The sequence below is a fragment of the Echinops telfairi genome, unplaced genomic scaffold (assembly GCF_000313985.2).
Source record: "Echinops telfairi isolate 266 unplaced genomic scaffold, ASM31398v2 ScPeMD7_8;HRSCAF=38, whole genome shotgun sequence".
In the NCBI taxonomy this organism is placed as follows: Eukaryota; Metazoa; Chordata; class Mammalia; order Afrosoricida; family Tenrecidae; genus Echinops; species Echinops telfairi.
Genome location: NW_022103905.1, coordinates 1043424 through 1060271, shown reverse-complemented (window position 1 = coordinate 1060271; position 16848 = coordinate 1043424). Strand labels below are relative to the sequence as shown.

The following is a 16848-nucleotide window of genomic DNA, read 5'->3' as shown; positions in this document are numbered from 1 at the left end:
GTGCCTACTTATCTTTATGATGCTCCTCCTGTGTTCTAGTTGTGTTAAAGTTCCCTCTAAGCAGCTCTCCTGGGCTGGATTCTGCGGAGTCCCTCTGGTACGTGTCACTCCGTCGCCATCTTCCCGGAAGTCCCTATGTGAATATCTTTATGAAAAGCCAATGGGAACCTTTGTTTCTCAGACTCCCTAGGTGGAATTATTTTTCCTAGGGGCTTGATTTATATGATACTTAGTACTTTTGTATCATTGTTGTACAATTGATTAAGCCATGTGTTTCCAGAATGCTTTCTCCAGCTAATCTATTGACTTCTCTGTTTTGGAATCTTTATAATGTTTGTTTGTTTTCATAAACTGTCATCTGATTTTATTATTTGTTAGGCTTGTAATAAGTTAATTATTTCAATAAGAGCATAAAATCTTTCATGAAAGGACCCTTGATTTTAGTTTTCTATCTTCCATGATGTAGATATTTGATTATTTTTATTGGTTACTTAGTTGGTAGGGTGGTGGTTAGGTGGCTTCTTATCCGTTCTGACACACAGTGACATGATGTACAGCAGAATGAAACATTGCCAGATTCTGTGTCATCCTCACAATCATTAATTGCCATTGTTGCAGTCACTGTGTCATCCAATTTGTTGAAGGTTGTCTTTTTTTTTTTCACTCTTTATTTTACCAACCATGATGTCTTTCTTACAGACCCTGATTTTTCTGCTAGGATTGGTCTCTCCTGATAAAATATTTGAAGTACATGAGAGAAGTCTAGCCATTCTCACTTCTAAGGAGCATTCTGGCTGTTTGTCTTCAAAGACAGATTTGTTTGTTTCTGGCAGTTCATGGTACTTTCAGTCATCTTTGCCAACATAATTCAAATGCATCAATTTTTCTATGGTCTTCCTTATTCACTGTCGTGCTTACACATACATATGACGTAATTGAAAATATCATGGCCTGAATCAGTTGCACCTTAGTCTTCAAAGTGTGACATTTTTATTCTTTAATACTTTAAATAGGTCTAATGCAACAGATTTGCCCAGTGTAATACATCATTTGATTTCTTGATGTTTGCTTTCATGGGCGTTGATTGTGGATCCAAGTGAAATGAAATTGTGATAACTTTCATTCTTTTCTGTTTATCATGACATTGTTTATTTGTCCAATTGTGAGGATTTTGGTTTTCTTCATATTGAGTTGTAATCCTCACTGAAGATATTTGATCTTCATCAGTAAGTGCTTCAAGTCCTCTTTGCTTCCATCAGGCAAGATTTTATATTGCAGGTTTTTAATGAATCTCCTGATCCTGATGTCACATTCTGCTAATATAGTTCATCTTCTCAGATTATTTGCTGAGCATACAGATAGATTAAGTATGGTGAGAGTTTACCATGAAGGCACAACTCCTGATTTTAAACCATGTAGTGTTCCCTTATTCTGTTTGAACAACTATTTCTTGGTCTGTGGACAGGTTTTGCACAGGCCTACATAAGTGTTTTGGACTTCCATTTTTTGAAATATTAATCATAATTTGTTATCAATAGATGTCTTTGCATAGTCAATAAAACACAGGTAAACATCTTTAGGGCAGTCTTTGCTTTCATCCAAGATCCATTTATTGCCAACAATGATATCCCTTATTCCATGTCCTCTTCTGTAGTGGCTTAATTTCTTTGTGTTCCATCTGACGAGTGCCATGGTTATAGCCACCATTTATGTTGTTGAAAGAGTAAATAATGAATTTGTCTTGCAAAATTCTATTATTTAATCTCCAACATTGTTTCTGTCACAAAAGCCATATTTTCCAACTGCTAATCCTTTCTTATTTTTGAACTTTACCATGCTTCTTGATTGCATATGTGATCAATTTCAGACTGAAAAAATTGGTAAAAATCTTTAATTTCTTTATTTTTGATTTTAGTGATTGGTTTTTAAATTTAAATAATAGTAATATTAACTGGTTTTCTTATAGGTGCATTGTTATTATCTTATCATTGATAACAGGAAAAAAACCAAGCTTGCTGCCATTGACCAGTGCAGACCCATTGCAATCCTCTGTGGGTTTCCAAGACTGTAACTGTTTACGGGAATATCAAGTTCTGAGGAGCTGCTGGTGGTTTCGAACTGCCGACCATGCAGATTGCAGCTAAGCGTGTAACCACTATACCACCAGGGTTCCTTACACTCAGGACTTTGAAATATACATATATTTATAATGAATACTACACCATACCTCTCCAATGTGCTATTTCAAAATGGCCAATATCAGCCCATTTCATCTCACTAATGCTTAGGTTATGAATCTTTATGCAATTCATTTCATTTTTTTAAATTACATCCAATTTTCTTAGATTTATACTTTTAAAATTTCTTACTTTAATCTTTATTTCCTTCAATTTTATTACTATGAAAATTGAACCTGAGAAGTCACATAATTTGCCCATTGTTAACAAAAGTTTTAGCTCAGATTTGACTCATTCCCAAACTAATGCTCATAATTGATAAGCATTAATGATAGTAATAGGATGGTGTGTTAAGTATTTACTTTGGGGCAGATAATAAATTTAGATAGACCTTAACCTCATACAATAGCCCTTTGAGGTAAGTGCTATTGTTATTCTGTAAATAGTATCCAGAGATTAAGTAACAATGTAGCAATTGTGGAAGAGATGCTACAGTATTTAACTCTAGCAATCCTGAGGTGCATGTATTTTTCCTTTTCACTAATAGATTTATAAGTAGTTTTGTACTTAAAAGGACACCTTCAAGAAAGTGAATTCAGCCTACACATGAGGAAAATTTTTGCAAATCACATATCAGATAAAATGACTTAATTTAGAATATGCATAAGGAACTCTTACAATTCAGTAATGAATAGACATAACCCAATTTAAAGATGTAAAAAGCTCTGAATAAGACATTTATACAAAGAAAGTATACAAATACATGACCACTAAACAAATGAAAAGATGCCCAACATCATTAGTCTTTAGGAAAATAAAAACCTACATGAGATAAATAAAATAACAAACCCTACAATGCTTCACAACCACATACTCAGTACCATTGAGTTGATGCAGACTCATATCAACTCTATACCAATAGGATAGTATTGAAAGAACAAACAAATCCCAGAAGATAACAAACATTGGGAAAATGTGGAGAAATTGATATCTTTGTTCTTTGCTGATGAAGATATAAAATGATACAGCTGATTTGAAAACAGTCTGATTCTTGAAAAGGTTTATGGTTGAGATACTGTATGACCCAGCTATTCTATGCTTACATATGAATCCAGTAGAATTAAAGACGTTAACATAAAAATTTGTACATGAATGTTCATAGCATTATTCATAATACTAAAAAATTGAAAACAACTCAGATGCCCATCAACTGGAAAAATGGATATACAAAATATGCTATATTTATACAATGGGATATTATTAGACAGTAAAAATGATGTACTGATACATGTTACAACATAGATAAACCTTGAAAACATATGCTAAGTGAAAGAAGACAGATAATAAAGATCACCTTGTATAATTCCATTTATATGAAAATTTCAAGTATGCAAATCTTTATAGATCACCACTTGTCAGTTTCTTATGCTATGGTGGCTTGCTTGTTGCTTTGATGTGGGAAGCTATGTCACTGATCTTTCAAATACTAGCAGTGTTACCCATGGTGAACAGATTTGTGAAGCTTCCTTACTAAGATAAAACTAGAAAGATGAAATAAGTCATCCATTGCTGAGGAATTAACCACGGTAAAACTGAATAGTATATAGCGTCTGGGGTCTTAAAGGCTTGAAGGTAAACAAGCGGCCATCTAGCTCAGTAGCAACAAAGCCCACATGGAAGAAGCACACCAGCCTGTGTGATCACGAGGTGTTGAAGGCATCAGGTATCAGGCATCATCAGAACAAAAATCTTATCATAGTGAATGAGGGGGGTGGTGCGGAATGGAGACCCAAAGCCCACTTGTAGGCCACTGGACATCCCCTTACAGAAGGGTCTCGGGGAGGAGATGAGCCAGTCAGTGTGCGATGTAGCAACGATGACACATACAACTTTCCTCTAGTTCCTAAATGCTTCCTCCTCCCCCATTATCATGATCCCAATTCTACCTTACAAATCTGGCTAGACCAGAGGATGTACACTGGTACAGATAGGAACTGGAAAAAAAGGGAATCCAGGGCAGATGATCCCTTCAGGACCAATGGTGTGAGTGGCGATACTGGGAGGGTAGAGGGAGGGTTGGTTGGAAAGGGGAACTGATTACAAGGATCTACATGTGACCTCTTCCCTGGGGGACGGACAACAGAAAAGTGGGTGAAGGGAGATGTCGGACAGGGCAAGATATGACAAAATAATAATTTATAAATAAATTATCAAGGGTTCATGAGGGAATGGGGAGCGGGAAGGGAGGAGAAAAAATGAGCTGATGCCAGGGGCTTAGGTGGAGAGCAAATGCTTTGAGAATGATGAGGGCAATGAATGTACAAATGTGCTTTATACAATGTATGTATGGATTGTGATAAGAGTTGTATGAGCCCCTAATAAAACGATTAAAAAAAGAGGAAAAAAAACTGAACAGCAGGTGAACATTATACAGTTCTATTTACTGTACATTTTCAAGTATAAGCCGACCCGAATAACAGCCAAGGCACCTAATTTTACCACAAAAAACTGCATTAAAAATATGATGAAAAACCTTGGCTTATACACAAGTATATATGGTATGTGAAATTTTGAACATGAAAATAAATCTATGTAGATGGAAAGTAGATTAGTGGTTTCATAGGGCTGAAAGTTGGGGAAAACAGGTTGTGACTAATATTATGGGGCTTATTTAGGGGATGATGAAGATAATCTAAAATTGTGTTGATGTTTTACAAATGTGTGAATGAACCAAAAACCATTGAATTGTACACTTAGATGGTTAAATTGTGTGGTATTTTAGTTATATCTCAATAAAGCTGTAATGATAAACTTACTTGTTTCTTCACAGAGTACATATTTACAGAATATTTACCATGTACCCTGGGCAGAGCTAGGGAGTCCTGGTTACATAATGGTTACACGTTGGGCTGCAGCTCTGCAAGGTCAGCATTTCAAAAGCACCACCTGCCCTGGAGAAAGATGGGACTTTTTACTCCCATCAACAGTTACAGCCTTGGAAATTCAACAGGGGCAGTTCTACAATGTCCTATAGTGTCGCTATTGAGTAGGTATCAACTCAATGGTAGGGGGTGTTCAGTGCTGAGACTGAGAGATGCTGGGTCCTTGCTCTAAATCACTGGTTTTCATCCTTTCTAATGTCGCAACCCTTTGGTTGCGGTGACCCCCAACCATAAATTTCTTTTCTTTTTTTTTTTATTTAAAGTCAGGGGGGCTTGTACAGCTCTTATCACAATCCATACATACATCCATTGTGTGTCAAGTACATTTGTACATTTGTTGCCTCATCATTCTCAAAACATTTGCTTTCTACTTGAACCCTTGGTATCAGCTCCTCATTTTTCCCCTCCCTCCCTGCTCCCCCTCCCTCACGAACCCTTGACAATTTATAAATTATTATTTTGTCCTATCTTACACTGTCCGACGTCTCCCTTCACCCACTTTTCTGTTGTCCATCCCCCCAGGGAGGGTGTTATAGGTAGATCCTTGTAATCTGTTCCCCCTTTCTGACCCAACTTCCCTCCACCCTCCTGGTATCAATACTCTCACCACTGGTTCTGAAGAGATCTTCTGTCCTGGATTCCCTATGTTTCAGGTTCCTGTCAGTACCAGTGTACATCCTCTGGTCTAGCTGGATTTGTAAGGTAGAATTGGGATCATGATAGTGGGGGAGAGGGAGCATTTAGGAACTAGAGGAAAGTTGTAGTTTTCTCATTGCTGCATCACAGCAATGGCTCGTCTCCTCCATATGATCCTTCTGTAAGGGGATGTCCAGTTGCTGACAGATGGGCTTTGGGTCCCCAATCTGCATTCCCTTTCATTCACAATATGCCTGATACCTGATCCCTCTGACACCTTGTGATCACACAGGTTGGTGTGCTTCTTCCATGTGGACTTTGTTACTTCTGAGCTAGATAGCCACTTGTTTACCTTCAAGCCTTCAAGACCCCAGGCGCTACATCTTTTGGTAGCTAGGCACCATCAGCTTTTTTTTTTTTAAACATTTTATTAGGGGCTCATACAACTGTTATCGCAATCCATACACACATCAATTGTGTAAACCGCATTTGTACATCATTCTCAAAACATTTTCTCTCCACTTAAACCCCCGACATTAGGTCCTCATTTTTCCCCTCCCCATAAAATTATTTTCATTGCTACTTCGTAACTGTAATTTTGCTACTGTTATGAATCGGGTGACCCCTGTGAAAGGGTCGTTCAACCCCCAACTGGGTTGAGACCCACAGGTTGAGAACCGCTGGTCTAGATAAACCAGTGTGACCCACAGGTTGAGAATCGCTGGTCTAGATAAATCAGTCTAACGTCCCCAAACTGACTGGCTAGACCAGAGGAGGTACACTGATACAGATAGGAACTGAAAATACAGGGAATCCAGGACGGATGAGCCCTATAGGACCAGTGGTATGAGTGGCAAAACAGGGAGGGTAAAGGGAGAATGGGTAGGAAAGAGGGAACCGATTACATGGAACGGTGTGTGACCTCCTCCCTGGGGGACAGACAACCAAAAAGTGGATGAAGGGAGACGTCGGACAGGGCAAGATATGACAAAATACCCATTTATAAACTATCAAGGGCTCATGCGGGAGGGGGGAGTGGGGAGGGAGGGGAAAAATGAGGACCTAATGTCGGGGGTTTCAATGGAGAGAAAATGTTTTGAGAAACGATGTACAAATGCGCTTTACACAATTGATGTGTGTATGGATTGGGATAACAGTTGTATGAGCCCCTAAAAAAATGTAAAAAAAAAAAAAAAAAAAAAAAAAGTCCCCAAACTGAAAGTAACTACTTGTATCCACTGGAAATCCTACTTTATGCAGCCCACCTAAACTTAAGCTAAGATTCTTCATTCTTCTCTACCCACATTCCATAATAAGTTTAGTCTGCTTCTTAAAGCTTATTTGAAATGTAGCTGCTTTTCTAAATGCCTACTCCCTATGCTTTAGTTTGGAGCTTTCTCATCTTTTACCCGTACTTTTAATTCACCCCCTCCGCATCCTATCACTCTCTCTCCTATCTCCTCTTAATCATCATTTAATGCATTGTTTCCTAGAGTAGGTGATACTGTGGGCTGAGGATGGGAGAGTGAGGGGTTCAGAGGAAACATGGGGGGCTGGAGCAATCCAGGTGGCTTCAAATGCAGATGCCTATGCTTTATCTTGGATTTTAGGCTATTAACAAAAGCTTTAAATGCCAGTGGAGGTGCTGAATTTTTTTTTTTTCTGGGGGGGTCGGGATCATTTGTGGTGGGGGGAACCATTAGGCCAAATAAGTTTGGAAATATATGAACGTGTGTCAGAACAGAACTGTTTTCCTTAGGATATCCAGTTGTTTATATTTTGGAAATAGATCACCAGGCCTTTCTCCCAAGGTACCTCTAGGTGCTGAAACTTCAAACCTTTTGATTAGCAGCCAAGTTCTTAAATATGTACATCACCTAGGGAGCCCCCCATCAAGCCCCTTAAATGCATTTTATTCTCACAACTTAGTAGTTTATTATTTTTCTTGTTTATTTCAGTTAAAGGGCTTAATATAGCAACTGGCACATAGGCTTGTATATTTGTGTATATACTGTGCATGTTTAATTAGTTATTTCAGTTCATTTTTTCATTCACAATATTGATTGCACCTTTGTGCCAGGTACTGTGCTCTAGTCCCCAGTACTAGGTTGATAGGATCTTTGTATTCAGGAAGTTGCTTTGATTTGTGCCAGTTATTAGTAAAGGATATGTTATTGGTTGCTTTGTCAAAGAGGTAGTAAAGGTACTATTCCAATTAAATTGTAGATTCTCTATGCATCTAGAAGCTTAAGCATTTTTATGAAATGATTGAGTAGCTTCATTGCATAAAATATAGTAGTAAAAAATATAAATGCTTGACTCTTACTTAAAGCCTGAATCAAAAGTTGGAAGTTGGTGAATTTGAAAATTTGCTGCTGACTATGTTTATTGGTTTTTAATAAAGGGTCTATGGGTTGATTTCTCAGCTTATGACAAATTGTAAAAACTATCAACATTTCAAACCTACCAGGTGCTCCCCGGGTGAAAGATAAGGCAGTCTGCTTCCATAAAGACTTAGAGCCGCATTGAGGCAGTTCTCTTCTTTCTCACAGGGTTACTGAGAATTGACTTGATGGCAGTAGGTTTCATTTTTGAGTTTTTAATTTTAGTATCAGTAAGAAATAGTAGGTGTAATTTATAAATATTTTTAAATGAAAATTCCAAGAGGTATTAAATCTGATTTGATCTTTTGTTTTTAGATGGTTGAATTGTTTTTGTAATAAAGGTATTGCATTTAAATGTTGCATGATAGGAAGATGGCATCTTGAAGAGTAGATAATGAAAGGAAAATACTTTTGAATTTTTAAAAATTGCTTCTGTGAAGCAGAGGAAAAGAGTAAGTTGCTAATTAATCAGCAATTTATTCTTTCTTACTACAACTTACTGGCCAACACTTGCAAATACATGTAAAATATTTGTAGAATGATTGTAATGCATTGTAAAAATTGTGAATTCTTGTTATCATTGCATCTAGTCTTACTAGCAACACCCCTTTTCAACAAAGAGCAGGTATGAAAGAATCTATCAACTCATAATCCTCTAGCTCTTGTCACATTTCCCCCTTTGCAGGCACACTTCTTCAGATTGTCTGTATTCATTGTTTCTTGTTCAATTTATTCTTTAATCCATTATAGACTAACTTTTGCTCCTTCTACTAGTAATGTCCTAAATGTTTATAGTAATGAGTACCTCTCAGCATTTCTGTATTACGTATGATTGGCTACTTGACCCCTTTTGAAATATTCTTTTTCCTTCATTCCAGAGACAGAACACAACAAGAAAGAAAAGCTTCTAGTTAGTTCCAGGACTGTTTGTTGGCCTTTAGGAGTGTTTTCCCATCCAGTCTGTTGGAGCACCAAGCCCTGGTCCCAAAGTCCACCTTCGGCATTCCCTGGGGACATCGTTGCTCCATTCCCTTGATGTTCTGTTGCAACCCTTTAGTGTTTTGCCTCGGCGTGGCGGCATCAGATCAGGCCCAGATCCCACACTGTGTCTCCAGTGTTGTCCCCTGTAGGGCTATGGGTCAGTGAGGAATGTCATGTCTCATAGTAGGGCCGACCATGTGGTCCTCTCTGTGGGCTGGCTGCTCTAATCGGGAACATTGTCCTCAAGGTCTGGTGGGCCAGGATGTGCTCCACTCTCTCCTCCTCCCCCTTTATCTGCTCCCATGTGCTCCAGCCAGACATGTCCCTCTCCCAGAGCTGCATATTCAGTGCTGTCCTTTGAAATAAATTCTTCTGGGGGGAGGCGCTAGTTTAATTTTTATTGTTTTTTTTACCATAGTGATATGCTGAAATGCAATGTTTATATATTTTATTATTCCTAATCTTAAAATTGTTTAGATGCTTCTCATTACCAGAAATTGTTTTCAAAGATTTATCTATAGACCATCTATTTTCGATCATTTAGAGAACTTTTGAAAAGCTTATATCTTCTGGCTTACCCACAGATTCTAAATAAATATAGAGCTAAGGAATCTTTGAAACATTTCCCAGATGATTCTGCTGAATAGACAAAATGTGATGGTGTGCGCATGCGGTGCAAATTTCCTATCAAGGAGTTCATGCTTTAACTGGTGCCTTGTATGCTTTTCCAGCAGCATCTCACTCTGTTCTCCTTCCCTTCATTTTAGGGCTTCTGACCAGTTCATTCCGGTTCAACTCCTGGCAGAGAATTTTATTTATTCATCTAGAAATACTGAACCAGAATCTGCATTGTAACAAGATCCCGAGGTGATTTTTACAGATCATATAGATTCTAAGAGTTTATAATTTATGTATGCATAAGTATCACCTGGGGATCTTAATAAAATACAAATTCTGATTCAGTATACCTGGGTGGAAAGTCAAATCCTCAATAAGGTGTCAAGCTGGAATGAACAGAAACTCTGCTTCATTAGCTATCCTTCAACCTTCTTCTGTTCCCTGACCCATCTGACTGTATCCTTCTTTGGGACTTGGACATGCTTTTGTTTGATTGGGGCAAAAATCAAACCAAACTCTCTTTTGTGGAATTAATTCCAACTCATATCCCATGGCACAGAGTAGAAATTCTTCTTTGGATTTCCGAGGCTGTAACTATTTATGGGAGCAGAAAGCCTCATCTTGCACCTTTAGAGCAATTGATGGAGTCAAACTGTTGGCCTTGTGGTTAGCAGCCCAACATGTACTACCTGGGTTCCTTTGAAAAGCACAAAGCTAATACAAATCAATAAAGTCCTGAAATACTAAGTGACTTGCCCAAATCATATAATGGTAAATGATGGAACATTTCAAAAATTAAGATTTCATATTCCTAACGTAATTCCTGTTTTTAGCTCTTTTGTTGCTTTTTATCTACAGTGTCTGGGCCGGTTGATCTGAAATGACCTCTCATTCCTTTTATTCTTAAATAATCATTCCTTTATTCCCTTATTTGTTTATTCAACAAACATTTATATTTGACTATGAAGAAACAGTACAGGATCTAGGGTAGGAGGATTGGTAGAAGTTTTCAATGCAAATTTCTTTAAGATCTTCAAGATAGATTCATAATATTCAATCATAATATACTATATAGAAAGATAAATTACTAATTTTTCAGAAGATAAATCATAGTATAATCTTCTCTACTCTCTTTTTTATCTAGGGAAAGACCATGTTTGTAGATTTATTGGCTGTGGGAGGAATGATCGATTCAACTATGTGGTCATGCAGTTGCAGGTAGGTTACATTGAAAATGTATCTTAACTTTCTCTTCCTGGTGATTCAAATATTAATATCTGCTTAAAATTTACAGGAACAACTCCTTCTGTTGAAGAAATTCTAGCTATTTATCATTAAAATAGATCTTAAAATACATTATCTTCTAGAGTTCAAACAGTTGTATACAGTTCTTCTCTGAATTTTACTAACATGACCTTAACTGAGTTTCATGTAATATTTATCACCATTAGGGCTTAGATGAGCATCTTTCGTAGAGCTAAATGGTAGGTGGGACTTATGTTTTAGCAGTGTATTATGTAAGGGGGAAATTTGTTTTTAATTCCGTAATGATTTAGATAGAACAGAACAGCTAGAAATCTTCTGTTTTCACTTTGTTAAACCTATACAAAGTAGACAGAATCACATAATAAACCCCCATATATAACACTCAGCTTCAGCTTCTATACTATGGAATACAATCTTGTGTTTCAATTATAAATCTCCTATCCCTTTCCTTTCCATTTTTCCCCGCCTCTCCACTCCCATTTACCCTTCTGGATTCTTTTAAGGCAAATTCTGGTGTGGAACTCCTTTTTAACCCCCCTTAAACTAACCACGGTTTCCCATATTGTGTGTCTCCTTCTCTTTTAATCAGATTTCTTTGAATTAGGTTCCAGACAAGATTTACACATAGATTTCCTCTCCATCTTTTTTTTGTTGTTGCAGTTTTGATGTTTTTAATATGATTGAGAAAATGGAGTAATTCCTCATGCAGACATTTTCATATTCTGGATTTTTCAGATTGACTTCATATGGTGTTATATAACATGTTCTATCTTTTGTATTTCCAGTATACTGGTAATTAGAAAAAAGGGCTTGGTCAGATTCTAGTTTTATTATATTTGGCAAGAATATTGCAGACGTGGGTTGCATACTTTCTATTTCATCACATTAGGAGACAATGTCTGTCTGGTTGTCTCTTAGTGATGTGAAGATTTGTTTAGTAGTTTCAAGGACTGTCAGCCTGATTCCTTTATTTTAAGTTCCCAGTTTTTCTCCTAATGTTTTTATCAATCCATTATTAATCATTTCCTTACATCTGCTATTTTGAGGTAAGTTACAAATCTACTATTTTGTCATTATTTATTAACTGGATAAAATAAGATTTGAATTAAAAACAATTCTATGTAATGAGTAAATTTAGGGAATTCATTATTTTATTTTCACTTTTTTAAGGTTTATCTTCTATAATAAAAAATACTTGGGTTTTTATTAGGATCATATTAAATTGATAGATTAGAGAGAAACTTGTTTTAAACATTTTATATAATTTACATATATATTTCAATACATACATATATTAAACAAATCATAAAAATTTATTTAGACAATTCCAAGTTTATGATGTTGGCATTTTATCAATTTAGTAGTAACTCCCTTGTGGAAAGTTCTGATCATCTGGCTTATCCATATGGTGGTGAATAAGTTTTAGCAGAGCTTCTAGATTAAAAACAGACTACAAAGAAAGACTAGTTTGTTCACTTCTGAGGGCTTAGACATTCATTTGCTGATGGGGCATAACTCAAAATAAGAAACATTCATTGATAATCAGAGTGTGGAGTTACAAAGTATGGATGTAGGAAAACTGGAAGTCATCAAAAATGAAATGGTACACATAAAGATCGATATTCTAGCATTAGTGAGTTGAACAGACTGGTATTGGCCATTTTGAATCAGATAATCCTATGGCATACTATGCTGGGAATGACAAAATTCAAGGGGTATGGTGTTGTCTTCATCGTCAAAAAGAACATTTCAGACAAGTGGGACATACTGAAGATAAGACACCTGTGTACATCGAAAGAATTCACCAAGAGAGTAATAAGAGAGTCCACTGACTGGGAAAACATCTTTAGCAATGAAACATCAGACAAAGGCCTTATTACTAAAAAGAACATGTCAAGATCTGTCTTGATGTACAATTCTGTCTATGATAGGATAATAACTACACAGCTATAAAGAAATCCAATTAATTCAAATATTCACATTTGTAGACCAATCACTAAAGTTAGTGATGAAAAAATTGAATTCTACCAACCTTATCTGAAATTGATCAGACATGAATTGAAGCTGCATTAATAATTACTGGCAACTGGAATGAAAGAGGTAGAGACAAAGAGGAAGGATCAGTAGTTGGAAAATATGTCCTTGGTGACATAAACAAAACTGGAGATCCTATGATAGAATTTTGGATTACCAATGACTTCTTCATTGCAAATACCTCTTTCCAATAACATAAGCAGTTGCTATACACATGAATCTCACCAGATGTAATACACAGGAAAAATGGACTATATTTGTGGGAAGAAATGATGGAGAAGCTCAATATCATCAGGCAAAATAAGACCAGGGCCCAACTTTGGAACAGACCAGGAGTTGCTCATATGCAAGTTCAGGCTGAAGTTTAAGAAAGGTAAAACAAGTCTAAGAGAGCCAAACTTCAACCTTGAGTTATCCCATTTGAATTTAGAACACATCTCAGGAATATATTTTATATATTTGAGCACTAATGACTTGAAAGCCTGACAAACTGTGGGATGACATCAAGCACATTATATATGAAGAAAGCAAAAAGTCATTAAATGGTCCAGGTAGAATCACCCACCTGGCACTCCTGCTGCCAGACCAGAAAATTAAGAGATAGGCATGGGAAGCAAGCTTGAGGAGAAAGCAACTGACCAGTGGTTCCAGAGGGACTTGGGAGAAGAAGGGGGTGGGGGGGTGAGCAAACAACGCCATAGACAGGGGAATAACTAGGGAATTAAAATCAACCATGAGGAGGATGTAGAGAGCTTGGGGTTGTTGAAGCAACAGCAATCTAATTGAGAGGTATTACTAAGAGGAGGAAGAAGGGCGAGCATGGTGGTGGGGAAGGAGGAAGGTAAAAGGAAATAGAGGAAAGATCTAGGAAGAAAAGATATGGATAGAGGTATAAGCCTAGGTGAGTATATATGTAAATACATTACTTCATAAAAACATAGATATTGGCCTCAGTATATATATATTTATAAGGTGGACAAACTTTGGGCCTCTGCTCATGCCCTCCCTCAATGCAAGAACACTTTGTTCTAACAACCTGGCATTCTGTGATGCTCACCCTCCTGCCACAATTGCTGAAGACAAAATGGGTGCATAAGCAAATGTGGTGAAGAAAGTGGCTATCAAAAGATGTGTCTGGGGTCTTAATGGCTTGAAGTTAACAGGCATCAGAAGACCCACAACAAACAATTTAAAAAGTCCTATTGAAAATGGGTGGGGGGGGTCAGAGCAGAGATCCAAAACCCATCTGTAGACAATGGGACATCTGTAGACAAAGGGACATGACCTCACAGAAAGGTCACAAAGAGAGGATGAGTCAATCGGTGTAAGTATAGCACCAATGAAACACAATATTCCTCTGGTTCCTTGAGGCTTCTTCACCCCCCACTATCATGACCCCAGACCTGCCTTTCACTGTGGCTAGATCGGAGCATGTGCACAGGTACAGATAAGTAGCAATACTAGGAGGGTAGAAGGAAGGTGGAAGAGGAAGGGGAGAAGAGGGAACTGATCACAATGGATAAACAATAGAAACCATGGGGGAAGGGAGACAGCAGTTGGTGTAAGATATGAAAATAATAATTATGATTTATCAAAGGGTCGGTCACAAGGGTGGCAGGGAATGGAGGGAAAAATGAGCTGATACGAAGGGCACAATAGAAAGTAACTGTTTAGAAAATAATGATGGCCACATGTACAAATATGCTTGATACAGTTGATTTATGGATTGTTATAAGACTTGTAAGAGGCCCCAATAAAATGACATTTTTTTAATTATTAAAAAGGCAGGAAAGAAAGAAAAGTGATACTGAAACTTGCCCTTGAACAGAGTAGACAAAGCAAAAGGAAGAAGTAAAAGAGCTGAACAGGAAATTTCAAAGGGCAGCTTGAGATGAAATAAAGTATTATAATGAAATATACAAGTGCAATTTGTTGAAGATAATTTAAAAATGGCTTCAACAGTCTTTTAACAGAGCTACAAGATTTTCAAGCCAGATTCAGAAGCGGATATGAAATGAGGGATATAAATGCTCATGTTAAATGGCTCTTGACTGAAAGCAGAGAATACTAGAATGGTATTTACTTGTGTTTTATTGACTACACAAAGGCGTTTGTGTAGATTATAAAAAACTACAAATAACATTGGAAGAATGGGGATCCAAAATATTTAATTGTACTCGTGGATAACCTTTAATAGACCAAGAGGCCGTTCATACAGAATAAGGGAATAGTACTGCACAGTTTAAAATCATGGAAGGTATGTGTTAGTATAGCCTTTCACCGTACTTAATCTGTATACTGATCAAATAATCAGAGAAGCTGAATTATATGAAGAACTACAGCATTTAGTATTAAAAAAACTAACAAAAATTCTCATAACTGGACCGTATCGTAATAGTGGAGAAAAGATTGGTTTCATTTTACTGGTATCCACATTCAGTGCTCATGGAAGTAAGCAGTCGAATCAAACATCATATTGCATTGGGCAAATTTGTTGTACAAGATCTCTTCAAAGTGCTAAAGGGGAAAGCTGTCACTTTGAGGACTAAGAGATACTCCTGACCTAAGCTATGGTATTTTTAGTCGCTTCTTTGGCATATGAAAGCTAGACAGTGAAAAGGAAAATCTGAGAATAGTTTATGCATATGAATTTCAGTGTTGGTAAAGAATATTGAAAGTACCAGTTACTGCCAGTAGAACGAACAAATCAGTCTTGAAAGGAGTACATGTAAAATGCTCCTTACAATAGAGGATGGCAAGACTTCATCTCGCGTACTTTGGATATATTATCAGGAGTTCCCACGCCCTGGAAAAGGACATTACAGAGAGTCAACAAATAAGAAAGTTCTCAAGGAGATGGATTGACTCAATGGCTACAAAGATGGGCTCAAACATAAACAACAATAATTGAGGGTGGCGGAGGACTAGGAAGTGTTCTTTGTGTTCAGAATCAGGTAGCTGTGAGTTGAAAACACTTGATGGCATTTACCGTGTATAAGCCAAGTTTTTCAGCACATTTAAAAAATTTTTCATATCATTATATTTTATTTTTGTGTGTGTGTGTAAAGCACATTTGTACATTCATTGCCCTCATCATTATCAAAACATTTGCTCGCCACCTAAGACCCTGGTATCAGCTCCTCATTTTCTCCCCTCCCAACCCTACTCCTCTCTCCCTCATGAACCCTTGATAATTTATAAATTATTATTTTGTCATATCTTGCACTGTCCGACGTCTCCCTTCACCCACTTTTCTGTTGTCCGTTCCCCTGGGAGGAGGTCACATGTAGATCCTTGTAATCGGTTCCCCTTTCCAACCCACCCTCCCAGTATCGCCACTCACACCACTGGTCCTGAAGGAATCATCTGCCCTGGATTCCCTGTGTTTCCAGTTCCTATCTGTACTAGTGGATATCCGCTGGTCTAGCCAGATTTTAAGGTAGAATTGGGATCATGATAGTGGGAGGGGAGGAAGCATTTAGGAACTAGAGGAAAGTTGTATGTTTCATCATTGCTACAGCGCACCCTGACTGGCTCGTCTCCTCCCCGAGACCCTTATGTGAGGGGATGTCCTGTGGCTTACAAATGGGCTTTGGGTCTCCACTCCATACTCCCCCCTAATGATTTTTTGTTTCTGATGATACCTGATACCTGATCCCTTCGACACCATGTGATCACACTAGCTGGTGTGCTTCTTCCATGTGGACTGTGTTGCCTCTAAGCTAGATGGCCACTTGTTTACCTTCAAGCCTTTAAGACCCCAGACGCTATATCTTTTGATAGCCGGGCACCATCAGCTTTCTTCACCAC

General features: G+C 37.5%; 1 protein-coding gene across 2 annotated transcripts in view; it reads left to right on the top strand.

Moving 5' to 3' along the window:
- The window catches only part of TTBK2 (tau tubulin kinase 2), a 202924-nt gene that overhangs the window by 84962 nt on the left and 101114 nt on the right, over positions 1–16848 (top strand). The window contains exons 1-2 of one of the 2 annotated variants that reach the window (XM_045286486.1): positions 9945–9987; positions 10883–10956. In XM_045286486.1, coding sequence (XP_045142421.1) covers positions 10945–10956 — 12 coding nt within the window. In that variant the 5' untranslated portion in view covers positions 9945–9987; positions 10883–10944. Of the gene's footprint in view, positions 1–9944; positions 9988–10882; positions 10957–16848 lie in introns of those variants that run through there. The other variant, XM_004709382.2, reaches the window with a different exon arrangement.